This window comes from Mya arenaria, chromosome 8 (genome assembly GCF_026914265.1).
Source record: "Mya arenaria isolate MELC-2E11 chromosome 8, ASM2691426v1".
Taxonomy (NCBI): domain Eukaryota; kingdom Metazoa; phylum Mollusca; class Bivalvia; order Myida; family Myidae; genus Mya; species Mya arenaria.
Window position 1 is genome coordinate 49,366,346 of NC_069129.1, and position 19,345 is coordinate 49,385,690.

The following is a 19,345-nucleotide window of genomic DNA, read 5'->3' on the forward strand; positions in this document are numbered from 1 at the left end:
TATTAGGAAAATAAGGTAATTATGACTAAACATGCGTTTTCTTTATATCTTTGAAAAATAGTACAAGTTTTGAAATATTTATTTAAACTGTCATACTAGGTGCATAGTTACACGGTCAGTGCACACGCTATATTTATCCTCGGTCCATCCTCGCTACATTCCTGGACTATAAGCAAGTCAGTGGCATAGCCTAGTGCTTTTGACACAGCGGATGTATGTTCGACTTTAGTTTTACCGACGTTTCATTGCATTGTTTTAATTATATCACATGATATTTTTTTTGCATTGGGTCAGATACGTCCAGTTCCAAAAAGCAAGCCATCAACAAAGAACACGCTTCAACACAGCCGGAAAGTTCTTACTGAATTGAAATTGTTTTGAATATTTACTTTTTATTAATGAATGAAGAGTTGTAACATAGATAGCAGTTCGATGTTGAAAATGATGGAGCATTAATAAAGGAAAATTTCCAGATCATCATTCAGTTCGAAACTACAGCATCCAACTAACCTATATTTCAATAGTAATTCATGGGTTAGGCCTCACCAAATTAATAACTTGTTCATCGGATTTCCCGCACCTATTTCTTCAGAAAAGCAAAAAAATAATTTTTATTTTGTTATCACTTGCGCCCGCACCATCTAAAAAAATAGTTATTTTTTTACGAGCGCTAATTTGTTTAGTAAAATGTAGCCTTTTCCCTTATACCCGTGTTTTTCGATCGTAACAATTATCAAAGCACCGGCTAGTCTCAATCATGCAGTTGTTCTAATTAGAGTCAATGAAAGATATAGACCCGGATACAAGCGTCTAGATGATCGAGACTAAATTCGCAACATGAAAACATTTATTTCTTTTCCTGATTCTTGAAAATTACGCCCTGAACAAATGACAATTCTACCACCATTTAAAGTTTGGTTAAATTTTGGACAAATGTGTTTGTTTTATTTTGGCTTCCGATTAAAGTAAACGTATATATACTGGACAAGAAGTGCTGAATTTCATCGTGAATGACAGTGATTATCCAAAGTTTGAATTTGGTTCGGACATGTTTGACGGGAATTCGGATGACCGTTAGTTACCCTGAAAAGACAGTTTCCAATCGGTCATCTATTCCTAATACACCTGTCCAAATAAAAACTTCAGGTGTGTATTTTAACTTCTTTGTTGTTAGCAAATATGATGTATTTTTTGTTTGATTTGTTGCCTTCAAAAATAAACATTTAATGATTTATGCATGTTTGTTTTTATTTTGCTACAGATCAGAGTATAGTGTTTATTTAATTTATATGCAATGCATGTACAGTAATAGAAAAATAACGTATGACCAAGAAACGAGCACCACTTTTCTTTTGTTATCATCAAACTGTTTCAGTAATGCATACTACATTATACTACAATGAACATTTATGTATAAGATTGCTTATTAAAATTTCAGATTTCTCCGATGCAGCGGATCATGAAATTCCTGTCCCCATGAGGCAACAAGGGCGTGTTGGTGTTGGAGGCCTTGGTCGCCGATGAGTCAATGTTCGTGGACAGTAGGATGACGCTAAAAATTAACCTGACTGACATTCCTATGTGCTACATGCAACCCCATGAGTTTTACCATTCACAAAAAAACATCAAACAAGCCGGATTGTATTGTGTATATTTTGTAAATATTAGTCAAAAAGGATAAAAAAAATTGTGTCAGACTCTATGATTGGAAAAAGGTATTAATCACACTTTGTGTTGCGAATAAAATTTTGTAGATTTTTTAGATGTTCATGTGTATATTTAAACTATATATGGAAATCATTCAAGTGTTAAATTTGTATGCTGATTGGTTTTTGTCTATGAAAAAAATATTGCATATTCTTGTACTTTCTTGAAATATTTGTTTGCTATATAAGAAAATTGACCTAATCAGTATTTGCAGTACAAAAGAAGTAAAAGTGTCTTTTGTATGTCTATTACTTGTCTACATTTGAACAAGATATCTAAAAAAATTTAAGGAAAATCTGCAATATATATGCAAAAAGCTACAGAAACATGCTCCGAAGCAAAAAGTTAAAACATAAACCCGGTTTAGTGGCAATTGGCAACGCCAAAGACATAGAACACAAATTCACAAACAGGAAACATAGAACAGCACACAACTCTACAAACAACACAGTGCATAAATACTATAAATATATATATATATAGTTGGTATGTTTATCAAGAATTTTTAGGTACCGCCTTGGAACGGTCAGTAAAATGTGAATTTACTGGGGGTTTAAACCAGTTTATGTGCACAAACCTCACTCTTATCCCAATAATTATTAATAAAGATAAAACGCAAATTAAAGATAAATCTTATTAAAGTATGCATTAACTTGAGGAAACAATCAATAAAACAAATAATAATAAAAAACGAAAAAGTAAACCCCAAGTACTTCAATGATTAGAGATCCCAACTCTATCTGCAGACGGAGGGAAACAATTCAGAACACCTAATGCAAATACTTTTCAAAGATACGATGCGGTCATCGTTAGAAACTGCAAGTTTATAAAAGATAAAAGTTAAATTCTGAGAAAGCCTAAAATCAATCTGGCGCTGGCTGGAATTTTCTGTGACATATATGGTGCTGAAATGGTTTACAATACGGTGTAGGATTTTTGTAAATTCTCTTCCAGAACTAAGATGGCTAACAAGGCCAATCGTGTAGTCATTGCAAGAGTGATAGCTGTAGTTTATATTTGATTGCAAATGCCTATATTTATTTTGTGAGTTATTTTTTCAAGTCACCTTGTCTAGTCATTTCCATGGCATGAGATATGACAATGTATTTTAATAGAGAATTATTTTTAACCAGTTTTCCTAAGGAAAAGTGGAAAACCTAGTTAATTTGGATTTGGATATGCCATTGAGCAGGCAGGTGGCTGTGACCATTGGCGCTTGTGTCCAGATTTTAACTTAGCCATGCATAGGGTATTTTGGAAAAAAAATCAAAAAGGTTTAAAAAAAAAACTGGAAAACTGTGGTTTTGAGTTCTTTCATTTATTAATTATTTTAAAGAAATACATTTGCTTGATCTCAAATAGCATTTGTTTGATCTCAAAACTAATATTTGTTTAGAATATTTTTTTATTGTTATCATTCTTTCACTGGATGTTATCCTTGTACTGTTTACAATATCATTGTTTAGTTAATAAGTGAAAAAATTGAGTTAAATGACTATATATATGTGTTCGCTCTTCGCTCGCTCCTCTTTTTTGCTAAATGCAAAACAAATATTTTTATCATTATTTCGCTCGCTCGCTCCATTATTTTTTGGAAAAAATCCGATGAACAAATTATCAATTTGGTGTGGACTTATAGTATTGTTATTTTTTGTCTTCGGATCGATGTTTAATTCTGAGTAAAATATATACACTCTTTATTTCCACCCAAAGTGTTTTAAATGTTAAACATAATGAAACCATCATAAACAATATATGCATGATACAGGCAAATGAGGAAAACTATGAAAATAAATAAATGCAAGCAATTTATACCCATTGAAAAATTATTAAAGATGTGTATGGTAAAAATACAATATAATAATTAAATATAGAAGAATTTTAACTTACTATGATACTTACATTTCTAACTGATAAAGATCGAGATAAATTGTGTCTGCATTTTTCATAACTGCCGGTTTAAAGCCGTTTTCAACGTAGCTCCCAAAAGTGTCCGCAACATATAAGTAATAACGAGGTCTACCACTATTGTCTTTTGTATTTTTTAATTATTATTTGCTCGTTATTTTTTTATAATTATCATTACAAAGCACGAAAGTCGTTTCGTGTTCATGTTGCATCGTCTATTGTTGTTTGGTAGATCTTTTTCGGGCTTTATTTATAGTTACAGCCAAAGCATGCTCACGGTTTTGACCAATGGTCTGTCTAAACCAATCTCTTGCGAGGAGGTGGAGCTAGTTTTACACAATTGACTTTGTTATTACATAGTTTATCGATGACTAAGTTTTGGCAACATGGTAAATCCCCCATATTTTACCGGCTTCAATGCATTTCGATTTAACAACTGTTCGTTTTACAATCTGCTTCATGAGATCAATAGTTATAATCGGTAACCATAACGAACGCGTTGAAAACATAAACTGCCTTCAACTATTTGCCTAATTCTCAAACAAATTTAGTGTTTAACTATAAACAAATCGAAAAAAATGGTTAAGATTTTGCATAACATAGGTGCCTAGAAAAAGGTTTTTAATTTGATATTTCACAAGAACAGCTAAATGTGTTGGTCGTAACATTTTTAAGACTATTAAAAGGAACAAATGCTCTCAATTGTAAAGATAATAAACGTGTACTAGTATTTTTTATGACCAAAGTTTGTAATATTCGCGACACAATATAAAAATAAAGGACATCATGATTGTATAATGTTTATTATTATAACACAAAACTGAGCTGTCATAATTAGCGTTCTTTATTGTTTTACAACCTTATGCCAATAATGATACATAAGTTAACGTTCATATCGCTAGTAGATTTACTCCAATCTTAAATCAATACCAGGAACTTATCTTAGTTTAGATCGCTATTCATTTTGTGACTAAATATAGGCATGTTTTTGCAGCGTGCACAATGAATCGCTCATTGATTTCTTCCGTATACAACAGAGCGGTTGCTGCGTTATTTTATTGATTTGTATAATGGCAAATTTCCAGATCGAAGAATAAAGACGCAAAGTTGTGTACCATTAACATTCAGTTTTAATTTCGCTTTGGACGGTGCAAAATATGGATAAAAAGGAGGTAAGTAATGATATATACTACATGTATTTGAGTTTATTTGAGTTGGTTTAAAGAGTAACTGTATTAGAAATAACCACCGTATTGTCATAATACTCATGTTTGACTTGGAAGGTTTTAACCTTTATGTAATATAATTAACACCACTTGTACGTTTCTTTAGGAAACAGGCAACTGTGTCTGCCATGAAAAAGTAGAAAATGCAATAGGTGAAGCATTTCACCGTTATGGAAGACTGATCTTTCGCCATCCTGTTAAAATAATCGTAATGATTTTGATATTAAACGGGGCTCTTGGGGCCGGAATGATAAAGCTAAAAGAAGATATCGATGTCAGCCGAGTCTATACTCCTATGAACAGTCAAGCAACGAAAGACGAGGAATTTATTATTGCGTTGTTTCCCGACCAAAGTGGAACAGAGTTCTATAGCTACCAGACTGTAAACCAGCCGAGATATGCAACTGTGTATGTCAGGGCAGTTGATGGCAATGTAGTAAGCCAGTCGAACTTTTACAAGCTAAAAACCATTGTTGATATTGTAAACGGTACTGTAGGTGAAGTTCCTTTCGATCAAACATGTGCAAGACGCAGTGGCGCTTGTGTGATAGATGGCGCAGTTTTACTTACAAGCCATTTTAGCGCATTTGCAGCTGCAAACAACGTTTCATATCCATATTTCAACGATGAAAACGGTATTCCAACTGACATAGCGCCCTTGCTTGGTGAAGCCAATGTCAGGGACAAAATTCTTCAAGAGGCTAAATACCTTAAATTACAGTTTTATTTGCGTTCGGAAAGTTCATATGACATAGAAAAAATTCAAGCGTGGCAGGACAAGTTCATAGAGAATATGGAAAATTTTAGAAGCTCTGATCTCGAAATCGCTTACGCTCATACAGATTCGCTCGGGAATGAGTTAAATGCAAACATTGGCGGAGATATTGCACTTTTCTCTGCTACCTTTACATTGATGATCACATACGCATGCGTTGCAACATTTGCGGCCAGTAACGACTGTGTAGGTATGACACCGATTTATATACGTGTATGATATGTAAATACTCGCAAACCAAAATACACAATAATAAACCGCCTTATATAATTGTATTAACTTGGAGAATAAGTCTGATTATACCATTAATACAACTGCTGGTAGTACACTTATAACGGGTTTGATCTGAGTCTCAAAAATATAACAAAAAATGAATCAGCTAGCAGTTCAGACAGTCTGTATTTCCTGTTTTCAGCCAACAGAATGATGCTGGGTTTTGCTGGTGTGATTGCTGCTGGTCTTGGTATCGTTGCTTCCTTCGGTTTAGTCAGCGCGAGCGGCATGAGCTTTGTCAGCATTGTTGGCAACTCTCCTTTCTTAATTCTGGGTTTGCAATTCATTATTATAAAATCGTTAAAAAAATAGTATTATTATTTGACAAATAAGTGTCGAAAGTGTTAAGTTTTAATACATAATTTTAATTGTAATCTTCAGTATCTTAAAGGGACATAAAATAATCGAATGCTAGGTTATTGTGTCTCCTTAAATAAAATCAATCAACGAGTTTGTTGTTAATGAAAGATTGACATGGAAATTTCAAATAATATTGTGTTTTTTTCAAAATAGATGAAATTCTTACATATGCACTTTAGGAATCGGTGTAGACGACATGTTTATATTACTATCTGGTCTGGTTACTGCTGGATTTTCCGACTCCTCGGAACAACGATTTGGAACAATGATGAGGCATAGTGGAGTTGCAATTACAATAACATCGCTTACTAACATCATTGCATTCGGATGCGGCGCTTCTTCTTCATTCAAAAGTGTTCGAAACTTTTGTGTGTATACAGGTATACCATATTATGCCGTACCATTTATTAACGTTAAGAGATTGTTTGATACTTTAAACTGTATTTTGTTTTCTAGTTACGTTTACTTGATTGTATTCGTTTTTTAAACATTGTTTGTTTTTGTTCAATTTAAGGCGTTGCAGTCATCTTCTGTTACATAAACCAAGCAAGTTTCTTTTCGGCATGGATTGCTTTGAACGAAAAGCGAATTGAGCAAAGAAAACACGTTGTTCTTTGCTGTAATTCAGCAATGTCAAAGACACAGTACAAACAGAAGAGAGCATCAAAGATGACAATATTTTGCTGTGCAGGTCAGAAACCGTCCGAGGAAAAAGACATTGATAGCTTCTTGGAACGTTTTCCAAAATGGGTTCTCCCTAAAATAGTGAAGCCCTTAGCAATGAAAATAATAATTTTGTTTGCTTTTGCTGCTTACTTAGGAGTAGCTATTTGGGGCGTTATCAATTTGAAGCAAGGTCTTGTGATAAGTGATCTCGTTTCTAAAGAATCATATTTCTACAAATTTAACAAATGGGAGGAAGATTATTTTTCAGAACATATACCGATCATGTTCGTCGTTGACAATAAAGTAACCTATTCTTCTGCAGAAGTACAAAATGAAATTCAGAACCTCTTAAATGCCGCGTCTTCTAGTGAGTTTATGACAAACACGACCATTTCCTGGTTAGATGCATACACATCTTCAATATTTTATAACGATACCAATGAAGCATCTTTCATAGTTGGTATTAATTCTTTTCTCGCAGATCCGATTTATTCCCGTTTTGAGCATGACATTAAGATTTCAAAAGACAACCAAACTATTGTTGCATCTCGCTTCTATGTGTTCACCATTACTATTGCTGATTCTCAAGATTCGGGGAAAATGATGACAGATATGAGAAAAATTGCAAATGACGAAAAGAAATTGTCAGTTACCGCGTTTTCCCCATCTTTTATTTTCTATGAACAGTATGTACAGATTTTGCCTCAAACGTTACAGACGCTTGGAATGTCTCTCGGTGCTGTTTTTCTTGTCACCCTGTTCTTTATGCCACACCCTCTACTTCTGTTTTATATCCTGGTCACAATAGTGATGATCATTACTGGAATAGTTGGTTTTATGCATCACTGGGGCCTAACTCTTAGTTCGATAACAATGATTCATCTGATCATGAGCGTGGGGATTTTCTATTGACTATACTGCACACATCTGTCACGCATTTATGGTTGCCGACGGAAATACTCGTGAAGAAAGAGCACAGCTCGCTTTGAAGACGGCCGGAGCACCAATATTTAATGGCGCTGTTTCCTCTCTAATTGGTATAATTATGCTGTCTATCGCCAAGTCATATATATTCAAATCCTTTTTTCAAGTTATGTTTTTGGTAATTGCATTTGGCTTATGTCATTCGGTTCTGTTTTTGCCCGTTGTATTGTCGTTTATTGGGCCAAATAAAAGCCATAGTAAGACCCAGAACATTGGACGCATTTCCTCAACGGAGTTATCGATGAGCAATTCTAACACAAGTTTAAAAGCAAGAAGTACGCCTTATCGCAATGCAATTGGTGAGAGAGATTTGCCATCTCCACCACCGGTACAAAACCATGATAAAACATATAACCGTGATAGGCCATTATCCGGCCACAGTGTTCGTTCTAACGTAGGTAAATCGGATATCCTAACGCAAATGCGGCAAAACTCGCCCGTGATTGTAATATATACAGGAAAATAAAATGATACAATGGAAATTTACAAATGATCAAACTCTATTCAAGTCGATCGCAATCAAGAAAAGTGGAGAAAATCCCTATTTATTGATAACTTGTAGTGTGCGTAACTTGTATCTCCAATCACAATTATAAAACTGATACTTATGAGTATATCAAGTCAATACAATAAGACCAGCACTTCCACAATAGCAATTCTGCCAAAAACGTTGTTTTGAAATAAATCGTCGAAAACCTATTCGTACAACTCCCTCTGCATGATGCTCAGAAATATGGAATAATCGCTTTCTTGGCCTGATTAAAGCAGAAATATTAGAATTAATTGCTTCTACATCAATGGTGTTATTATAATGTAAGAAATAAGTAAAAGGCGAATTTTTAGGGTGTTTCTGTCGATTGATTATGATCTTTCCACTTGTTTTATCGGAGTGCGTGTTGTATGATTTGCGTAGAAATTATTTGCACGTTTAGAGATCATTTTTATTGCATGGTGAAATGTTTGCATAGAAAACCACATTGTAAAACATGTATGTGCCATCGTCTGTAAATAAGATTTTGTAATTATCACATTGTTATTATTATTATTGACAATTTAAAACTAAAGGTTGGGCCGTTTCTTTTATAAAACATTGAAATCTTAATAAAAAAGGAAAATAATAATACAGAACCATGACAAAATTAATATACTAAAATTAAAATCATCATGTACGAAATATTCAAGAGATTGTAAACATGAGTTTGGCTTTTAACCTGTCTATATTTTTGATTATCCAACATGTTTCTATTACTAGTACAATCATGTTATCCTTTATTGTGTTTTCTGCATTTAAATTGAAATTTATGTGGGTTAGATTTGCCTTTTCCAAACATGGTCTTTATAGTGACAAACATACACTGGTATCAATTCTATTTTAAAATCATTATATTAATATGGAAAAATAAACTGTAAACATACTCTCACATATAAGACATTCAACATAATACATGAAGAGTGGGGATGAATATATCTTATTCTGTGCCTTTGTCATGGTAAACATGGATTTCGTTTATGAAAAACTGTTCGACACGAGCTTTGCCTATCTTACTTTGTTTAAAATAAAAATGAAATCATTGGTTAATTACTATACAAATTTTCACATCAATAACTAGGTCCGATATTGCTATTTTGATGCGTTGTTTTTATGTGGATAGGAATGAAGTGTTTCATTGGTTATGCATATTGATATATATTAAAATACTCTTACAAGCATCAACTAGCATTCACCATGTACATTGATTTTTGTCCGATATTGCTATGTCGATGCGTTGTTTTAATGTAGATAGGAAAGAATTGTCACATTGGTTATGCATATTGATATATATTAAAATACTCTTACTAACATCAACTAACATTCACCATGTACATTGATTTAAAATAAAAAAACAAGTTGTATTTGTATGTTCTTTGTTATATTCTCGGAGAATGAATGACTCATAATATAGCTATCCTAAAAATGTTGGAATACATTGCAAACGAACTACGAACTAAAACAGTCCATATTACCTCAGATACATGCTCTCAAGCCTGCATATTTGTGTTTATTTTAAATTCACTTTGAAGTTTATCTGCTTTGCTTTGAACCAGTTCTTATTTACAGCTAATTTCTCATATTTAAAGATGAAAATGGCGGTCAACGCACAATATACATGTACATGAACGATACATGTGCACGAACTTGTCTTTCCTAAAAACAAATTCAAGTCATCCGAGTAATCGAGTACTCGATCGGAAGATGGTCCGGGTACTCGAGTACCAATTTTACTACTCGTTACCATCCCTATTTTGAACGCATGTATGCAACATGCATTTTCGATTTGTTTTGCAGACGATAGTAATGAGTCATTAATCTTTATAATGTTTTTAGAAACTAGCAGGTATAAACACTGTTATTGTTAAACACTGCGAAAACCGAAGGGGATTTTAACAAAACTCAATAAACCAATTATATACGCAATGCGATCACGTCTTCGGTGTATGATCGTAAATTGCGCAGGCGTTACATCAGCAAAATTTCAGAAAATAACCTAATACTTCTTTTCTTTCTTCCCTTCTTGGTACCCGCTTATGTCTGCGTGCAAAAAAAATGTGAAATTTAATCAACAACCCGTTGGTAGCATTTCAAATAAGGGGCGGAGCAAAACTGCAATTATAAAGTACACGCCTAATCATTCTATCGAGGTGGGATAATTTTACATTTGTGAGAGAATACTGTTTTGGTTAAGCAAAAGTTCAAACCGGGTGTTTCAATAATTTAAGTGTTTGATATACGGGAAAACAATAAATTAATAATAATGAAATACAAATTATCATGTTTTCACAGATTGTTCGACAAAGTGTCCACGTTCGTCTTCGAGAATCCATGGCCGATAGTTCTGGCAAGTTTTATTATTCAAACACTTTTTGGTCTTTGTTTTCTGTCGTTAAATCTGAACAATGACATTAAAGATTTGTACTTACCAGAGAATACACAAACGGAAAAAACGGAAAGTGACATTGTTCAAACGTATTCGAATCAATCTGAATTGAGCTTTATACCTCATACCACAATAAAACCAAGTCTGCAGGCGGACATTATACTTTACAGCAAAAACAGTTCGATTCCACTAAATTGGAGTGACGTACAAGATGTTTTCAGCCGGATTGAAAGCATCGAGACATCTACATTGTACCAACGAAACGCACGGATGAGAAGCGTTTGTGCAACCTGGAATGGAACATGTGTTGTAACTAACACGAGCGCAACGACGAATCTTCGGTCAATGACCAAAGAAGAACGTGTTTTGAATACATACATCAAAATGTCTATCTTCCTTAGACAGGACACTGAGGGGCGCCTTGCAGAATCGACTCTTTGGCTTGATAAATTCACTCAAACGATGACAACTCTTACCTCTGAGAATACTGGCTTCGTGTTCAGCACATCATTATCATTTTACGATCGCCTCAATTCGGACACTTACATAGACATTCGATATTTCGGTCTAGTGTTTACTGTGTTTATGACATATTGCGGATTCCTTCTTTCGGGCGGCGACTGCTTGACCAAGCAAGCACATGTCGGTAGAATGGGACTGATTGTCACCCCTTTGAGTGTTATGGGCGCATGGGGTCTCTTGTCTGGTTGCGGTGTCCCCTTTACGAATATGACTGGAGTGATGCCATTAGTTGCACTTTGTAAGTTTTACTTTAATTTCATTTTAAAAGGTGATAATTTATTGTAATCAATTGAATGTTTCCACCTTTCTAAGGAAAACGATATCAAAGAAACTTATGATGATGGTCCTAGAAAACTATGCATAACTGTTCCATTATCTGCATTTTCAACAGAAATACATCTAAACACAAAATCAATCGTTAGTTTTAAGGCAGTATTGAATGATAGCCATGCAATTCAACAGCAAGTTAGCAACCTTGGTACTGTTTTAGTTTTACAGGTGAACAATGTACAGTACACACTGATGAAACTGGCTGGAACCTCGGGCATTCCTGATGCCAAGACTCGCATTCAACAGACTGTCCGTGAAAGTACAGTTTCTGTATGTGCGGCAACAATCACCGCTACCGTACCTTTAGTTGCTGGCCTTTTCTCAAGCTACAAGTCAACTCGACTAGTCTGCCTGTACACAGGTAACTCAGTAAAAAAAATCAGTAATAAACTGTGGTGCAGAAACGTCTGATAAGACTTGTCAGATGAATGGTTTGCAGACGAATGACTGAGCTCTTATTAAGCGACCGACCAGACAATCATAAACTAATCAAGTCATATTACATTAAATGCGTTAAACAATAGACGAAAGCACAATCACAAAAGAACCATCTTAAACAATGCGACTTTTTTCATGAATTGTGTTATAGATAAAGGAAAGTGCACCATTTACTGCCATTGTTACAACAGATATATAATTGCTTTATGGTGTTTATTTTTTCAGTGGTGACAATGTGTTTTTCCTATATCAATCATTGGACGATGTTTCTTGGGTGTTTGGTTATTCATGAAAAACGCATCGATGCAAACCGCCATTGCTGCACATGCAGAAAAATTAATTTGCCCGACGACGAAAATGTTCAAGAAAGAAGTTCATGCTTTAGGTGTTGCTGTACTGGCCGTCCACCTAGGTCATATAGAGACACACAGAGCACGTTACAGAAGATTCCTACATTCTTTCTCTCTCGAGCAGTTCTTTCCTTGCCTTGCAAAATATTGTCAACATGTATTTGTGTTGTCTTTCTCGGAGTATCAATATACCATGCGATTCAAACAAGAGCCGATATTTACCATGAAAGTTTCATAAAAGAAGGGTCTTATTTTTACGATTACAATATTTTAAATGAAAAATACTTTCCTGATCATATTTTCATAACTTTTGCCACAAAACGTAGATCCGAAATCACTGTTGAAAACTGTGAATCTGTGCGAAGTAGCCTCGAGATATTTATTAATAAGAAGGAAGCGATTCTTAGTAATGAGACAATTTTTTGGTTTGACAAATATATCAACGCCGTTCACGAGAATAGATCGCACGATTTTGCATCGTCAGTGCGTAGTTTTTTGTCTATGTTTCCTGAATTCAAACAGGACGTTGCGTTTAGCGAAGACGGATCCCAAATCCAGTCGTTTCGATTTTACCTGAAAACTAGGCCTAAGCAAGATATTATAAAATTGCATTCGGAGATCGGCAATGAAGCAGTTCTAGGTGAACTAGTATTTTTTGTTTATTCCCACAACTTTATTTGGGTTGATTCCTATCAAAAGGCCTTTTGGGAAACACTTGTATTTATGGGAATTGAGTTTCTTGTGACTTGCGTGTCCATGGGTTTAATATGCAGAGACCCTTTACTTACAGTTTATACCTGTATTTGGTATGTTGTCGCTTGTGTAGGAATATTTGGTTTAATCAATATTCTTGACGTTTCTATCACGTCTGTCTGTTCAATCATTCTAATATTTGGTGCAACCTACATTTGCAATGTGATTGTCTATAGTCACCTGTCGTATTTGGAGTCAGAAGGCACTGATATCGCTTCCAGAACCTATAATGTATTAGTCGAGACAACTTCCTCATTATTTAACACGCTGTTTGCAACATTACTTGGCCTTATGGTTATGTTCACCAATGAATCATTTGTATTTATAACCATTTTCAAAGGGATGGGTTCAAGCATTGTGGTATCATTGTTTGTCGGTTGTTTATTTATTCCAACGCTTCTCAGTATCTTTGGGCCGAGTACAGGAAAAACATGGTCAGAAAATGTAGAAAAGAAAATAGATATGACGGTGATTGCGAATGGGCATCATGAGACAGAATTTGGTCAAACAAATAACGCTTTCATTGATACAGCGGAGAACACAGAGTACTTGTAACTTAAACGATCCCATCCGAATTATATCTATAAATAAATACCATTAGTTACATAAAACGAATATGCCAAATTTGCTTACCGAATTATGCCAAATTTAAAGTTCCTGGGTACCGCGTACAAGCCTCATGGGCGCCTTGTACTCCGTTTAAATATCCCCCAAACACCACGAACCAAATAAAGGATGGGCGGGGAGAGCTAAAGGAATCAGCCTCCTCAATTGCTATTACTTGTTGTCGTCAGGTATTTTTGGCGATTTAGATCAGGAAATAATTGATTCACTCACTATGTTATTGAGTTAAATTTGCTATGAACATGTACATTGATTTTTTAAACATACTCATTTTGTTTTCTATATCTCCTTTTCGTCCTCTTAATGTTTTTACGAAGTTCTGTAAAAAAGTAATAATATTTTTACTTCTGTATCTGTGCCCCAAGTTTAAGACATTATAACGACTCGTGATATACGCTTTTATAGTGAACTTCGTAAATCTGCACCATTTATTATAAGTTATGTTAGTGTATGTATGTAAATATTTATGAATATAAAATATGTTACCTTTTTTATGCATTATGCTGATACAGTTCTCTATTCAAATGGATAGTTAATATGAATAAGTTCGCCTAACCTTTATATGAAGTATAATACATAGGAACCCCTTATGTAAATACAGTCGAACGCTGTTATCTCGATGTTTTGCTTATGTTGAACTTTTTTCGAATGTAATAAGTTTAGTTAGACGTGTTTTGTATTTCGGTTATATCGAATGTTCGATATATCGAAGTATTTCCCGAGCCCCAACGACTTGGACATAGCGAGTTTTTACTATATACAACGTATGAGAGACCAATAACATAACCCGAGGCTATGTCAACATTAGCGCTATATTCCAAAAGCGAGACATTTGCCGTTTGATAACCTTTATGTAATAGGTGTTGTTCCGAAATGTCTTCATCGTGCCAGTTCAATGTCAAACTGACCCTTGAAATGCATATATATGGCACTTAAGAACTATAAATCATAACTGTTTAAGACTGCAAGTTTGCGATTTATGCTTTATCTTTTATCATTATGAGAGTGTTGCATTATTTTATCATTATGTAATATTTACCTTTTAAACACCTTTTCAAATTTATTGATCATGTGTTTATGTTTTAATGCCATCCCTTTATTTGCGCAATATTCGCATTGTACTTTTTTTGGAATATTTTTGTATTTGCACTTACGATTATAACATCAATAAATAACTTATGTTAAGCCTTGTTTTTTTCTTCTTTCCTTTGTTTTAATAACGTAGACCAAGTGTAGTACAATCATTCAGTCAACTGAGTCAAGGGGTCATATTATAAGAATTATCGTATTGTTTGAAAGTTAATATTTATACATCGTAAATATAAAGTTGGTATAAATAGTGATTTAGGGAAATCTTAATTGCGGTATTTGTTCAGGCAATCATAACGAGCCGCCGAGATGCGTGTTAATGATACAATGAAAAATACAGGTTAATGCCGGAAAACCAAAAACTACTTCTGTGAAATGCCCTTGTATTTTTTATTATTTTGCAAAAAATCTCCAAATGTTTTGAAATTATAAAAAAAAAGTGATTGATACTACATGGATACTGAAGGACTCCTTCGATGATAACTGACATACCTATCTTTAGACATAGGTGTTGGGTCATAAAGGCTCGAATTTGGTCACGCAAATGACCTATGTCTTATCTTTCACCCTTCCAAATTGCATTTGTACTGATTTCTGCCAGGAAAAGGACTCGAGCGTGTTAGAGTGATTCTATAATCTAACAGCTTTCATTACAATCGATCTAAACAAAACAAGTGTAAACCACGTTAAAAGAATCGTAACCGATCACAGCTAGCCTCGATGAAATACGACGTTTTCAAGGTGTGTTCCCACTTTCCCAACCGCTATTTGACATGATTTGTAGTGCGTGGACCTTCATTGTCGTAGTGGTTCCCACGTTTTCTGATTTTCAGGCTGTACATGTACATTGTAGGCATTTAGAACTAAAGTCTGGCCTCCTCTGCTATTCCCAATGAACACTATATTTACTAGCGCATTTGCCATTTTAGGTGGATTATGAATGCTGAGGAAACTGACCCTCTTTTTATACTATGTTTTTAATACTATGTTAAACAATGACTTACAGTTAGTTTCGTTCTTCCGAGTTTCAAACTGTTGATTACTAGGAATGTCTTAATTGCATTCAGTAGGACTCATCAGTATTGTTTCCAGAATAATTATTAATTTTTGTTTTTGACAATTTGTATTTTAGCTATACACAATTAAGAAATAAAGTTTGTTTTATAGATATGCATTGCAAACAAATGAAATACTTTATAGTTTTATTCTGCAGCAAATATGCATTTCAAACAGGGTGAAACAAGATATCCGTAATGAAAAAAACAGTGAAATAATATTATGCAAGTATACTGCACGAACAAGTTTTTTGTTAAAACTAAATATATCGCGGGCTTAGCGCAAAACGGTTGTAACTGACATTTTGAAAAATGTTCAGGAGAGCATAAAAACTGATTTATTTTCCTTGTTCCTATCATTTTCACTTTTTTTTTATGGATTTAATTTTTTGTACTTTTCATGAATAAATCATAATAACACCTTGCATTCAATTTCTAAAAGAGATATTTGTAAAACAGTCAGTTAGAACCATTTTGCACACAAAATTGAGGAATTTTCTAAATTAATTTTTGCGCAAAAGGGTTGTAACAGTCAGTTACAACTGTTTTGCCTGAAAAATTGAAGATATTTTATAATACATTTGCGCAATAGGGTTGTAACTGAATCTTATATATTAAAAATTTTAATCGCCATTTATTACTTGAAATGTTAATTATACTTAAATACATCAACTAACATTTCTAATATTTTTTGAAAATTGAGTTGTGTATAGAACATCTTATATTCTTTGTATATTTTTGTTAATATACATATCACAAACAGGGGTTTGGGTAAAATTTTAGTCACATTCATTTTATATGAAAAACAATTAAATTATTTTATATGAAAAACAATAAAATAATTTATTTAAACAACAATAATTTATACTGCAATTATCTTGAACATCATATTTTAAGTTAATAATTAGCTTTAATTTCAAACTTATAATGATGAATAACAGCATTGTTAATACAATGGTGAAGTGAATAGCAATTTCATTAACTAATTAAGATATGCATGTATATTTCTTATTTCTAGTTTTTAAGTTAAAATGATATCAAGAAACATTTTTACAAATCACCATAGCATGCTATTGACATCAGCTCTTATAATGACCATCATAGTCTACAAAATATACAATAACTTGAAATATAAATAATCATTATTAATAAGTAAAGTTATATATAATAAATGAAAGTTTTTTTTTAAAGCTGCACTCTCATAGATTTACTGTTTATACAACTTGTTCATTTTTTGTCTTGGAAAGAGCAAATTTTTGCGTAAATATCTGCAAACCAATAATAAAAGATTGCTGACAAAAGATCAGATCGCAGATTTGCATATTTTCGATCGAAAATTAATGTTTAATGGCTTAGACTGTTACTAACTGATTAAGAAAACTGCATAAAACATTATTTTTTAAACTGCAAAATAAAAATCTGCGATTTAATTTTTTGTCAGCAGTCTTATATCACTTGTTTCCATGGCAAACAATAAACAAGAAACGCCGCAATGCGACGAAACCAGGTTTTTAATAATTGACAGAAGAACTTCAGCCTGTGTCTGTTTTTCTAATATTTAGTAACAGTGACCTTGAACCTAGGGACCCCAAATGCAATCCCATGACAGGTATCCATAAACTCTTCATATAGACCAAATTTGATCAAGATATGTCAACCCTTGCTTAAGTTATTCAGTTTCAACCATTTTTTTTATTTTTAGTAACAGTGACCTTGACCTTGAATCTAGGGACCCCAAACGCAATCCCATGAAAGGTATCCATAAACTCTTCCTTTATACCTGGTTTGGTCTAGATATGTAGACCCTGTCTAAAATTATTCAGTTTCAACCGTTTTTCTTTTTTTAGTAACAGTGACCTTGACCTTGAAACTAGGGAACCCAAAATGCAATCCCATGAAAGTATCCATAAACTCTTACTATAGACCAAGTTTGGTCAAGAAATGTCAACCCTAACTAAAGATATTCAGTTTGAACCATTTTTCTATTTTTAGTAACAGTGACCTTGACTCTAGGGACCCCAAATGCAATCCCATGAAAGGTATCCATAAACTCTTCCTATAGACCAAGTTTGGTCAAGATATGTCAACCCTAGCTAAAGTTTTTCAGTTTCAACTGTTTTTCTATTTTTAGTAACAGTCACCTTGACCTTGAACATAGGGACCCCAAACGCAATCCCATAAAAGGTATCCATAAACTCTTCCTATAGAATAAGTTTAGTCAAGATATGTCATCCCTAACTAAAATTATTTAGTTTCAACCGTTTTTCTATTTTTAGTAACAGTGACCTTGACCTTGACCCTAGGGACCCCAAACGCAATCCCAAGAAAGGTATCCATAAACTCTTCCTGTTGACCAAGTTTGGTCAAGATATGTCAACCCTAACTAAAGTTATTCAGTTTCAACCGTTTTTCTATTTATAGTAACAGTGACCTTGACCTTGACCCTAGGAACCCCAAACGCAATCCCATGAAAGGTACCCATAAACTCTTTCTATAGACCAAGTTTGGTCAAGATATGTCAATCCTTACTAAAGTTATTCAGTTTCATAGGTGAGTTTGACGTCTCCCGGCCGCCCGCCCGCCATTCTAATAACCAGGTTCTACTATGTGAAAACCTGGTTAAAAAGGTGTCAGTGCAGCTTTAAAATTAACAATGACCAAATCCGGTCCCAAAACATAATATCCCAATGAAATCATTTAAGGCGTAAGATATTTCAAAAGCTCATAAATATCTCAGCACAAATTCCATCTCCTCGCCCATGATTATCAGAAACATTCCATGTACTCTTAACAAATCCTTAACCCCAGCATGATTTCCATCTACTTGGCTCATGAATATCAGAATACTTTCCATCTACACTAAACATTATTAATCCGCATGATTCCCATCTACTTGGCTCATAAGTATAATAATGACTTTCATTGATCTTCTCAAAACAAGCCATTAACACCAGCATGATTTCCATCGACATGGCTCATAGATATCAGAATGACTACCATCAACTCTAAACAAATCTTTTAACCCCAGCATGATTTCCATCTAAATGGCTCATGAATATCAGAATTACTTCCATCTACCCAAAGGATAATAACTCAGCATGATTTCCATCTAGTTTGCTTATAAATATCAGAATACTTTCCATCTACTCTTAAACAAATAATCAACCCCAGCACAATGTTCATGTTAGCTCTTGAATATCAGAATGACTTCCATCTAGTACTCTAAACAAAGCATTAACCCTAGCACAATTTCCATCATCTTGGCTCATGATAATCAGAATGCTTTTCATCTCCTCTAATTAAGTCATTAGCCCCAGTATGATTTACATCTACTCTAAACAAATTATTAACCTTAGCATGATTTCATCTA

The 19,345-nt window shown here is 33.9% G+C and overlaps 2 protein-coding genes across 7 annotated transcripts in view; one reads left to right on the forward strand and one right to left on the reverse strand.

Annotated features, from left to right (window-relative positions):
* The window catches only part of LOC128242893 (phenolphthiocerol/phthiocerol polyketide synthase subunit C-like), a 24,733-nt gene extending 20,894 nt beyond the window's left edge, over positions 1-3,839 (reverse strand). For both annotated transcript variants that reach the window (XM_052960311.1, XM_052960310.1), the window contains exon 1: positions 3,610-3,839. The gene's annotated coding sequence lies outside the window, so the exon portion shown is untranslated. The remainder of the gene's footprint in view (positions 1-3,609) is intronic.
* The window catches only part of LOC128242894 (patched domain-containing protein 3-like), a 20,112-nt gene extending 5,096 nt beyond the window's left edge, over positions 1-15,016 (forward strand). The window contains exons 1-9 of one of the 5 annotated variants that reach the window (XM_052960314.1): positions 4,123-4,232; positions 4,610-4,787; positions 4,948-5,806; positions 6,032-6,163; positions 6,429-6,629; positions 6,764-10,578; positions 10,721-11,574; positions 11,827-12,027; positions 12,330-15,016. In XM_052960314.1, coding sequence (XP_052816274.1) covers positions 4,773-4,787; positions 4,948-5,806; positions 6,032-6,163; positions 6,429-6,629; positions 6,764-7,827 — 2,271 coding nt within the window. In that variant the 5' untranslated portion in view covers positions 4,123-4,232; positions 4,610-4,772 and the 3' untranslated portion in view covers positions 7,828-10,578; positions 10,721-11,574; positions 11,827-12,027; positions 12,330-15,016. The other 4 variants (XM_052960316.1, XM_052960315.1, XM_052960313.1 and 1 more) reach the window with 4 other exon arrangements.
* Positions 15,017-19,345: the final 4,329 nt, after the last annotated feature.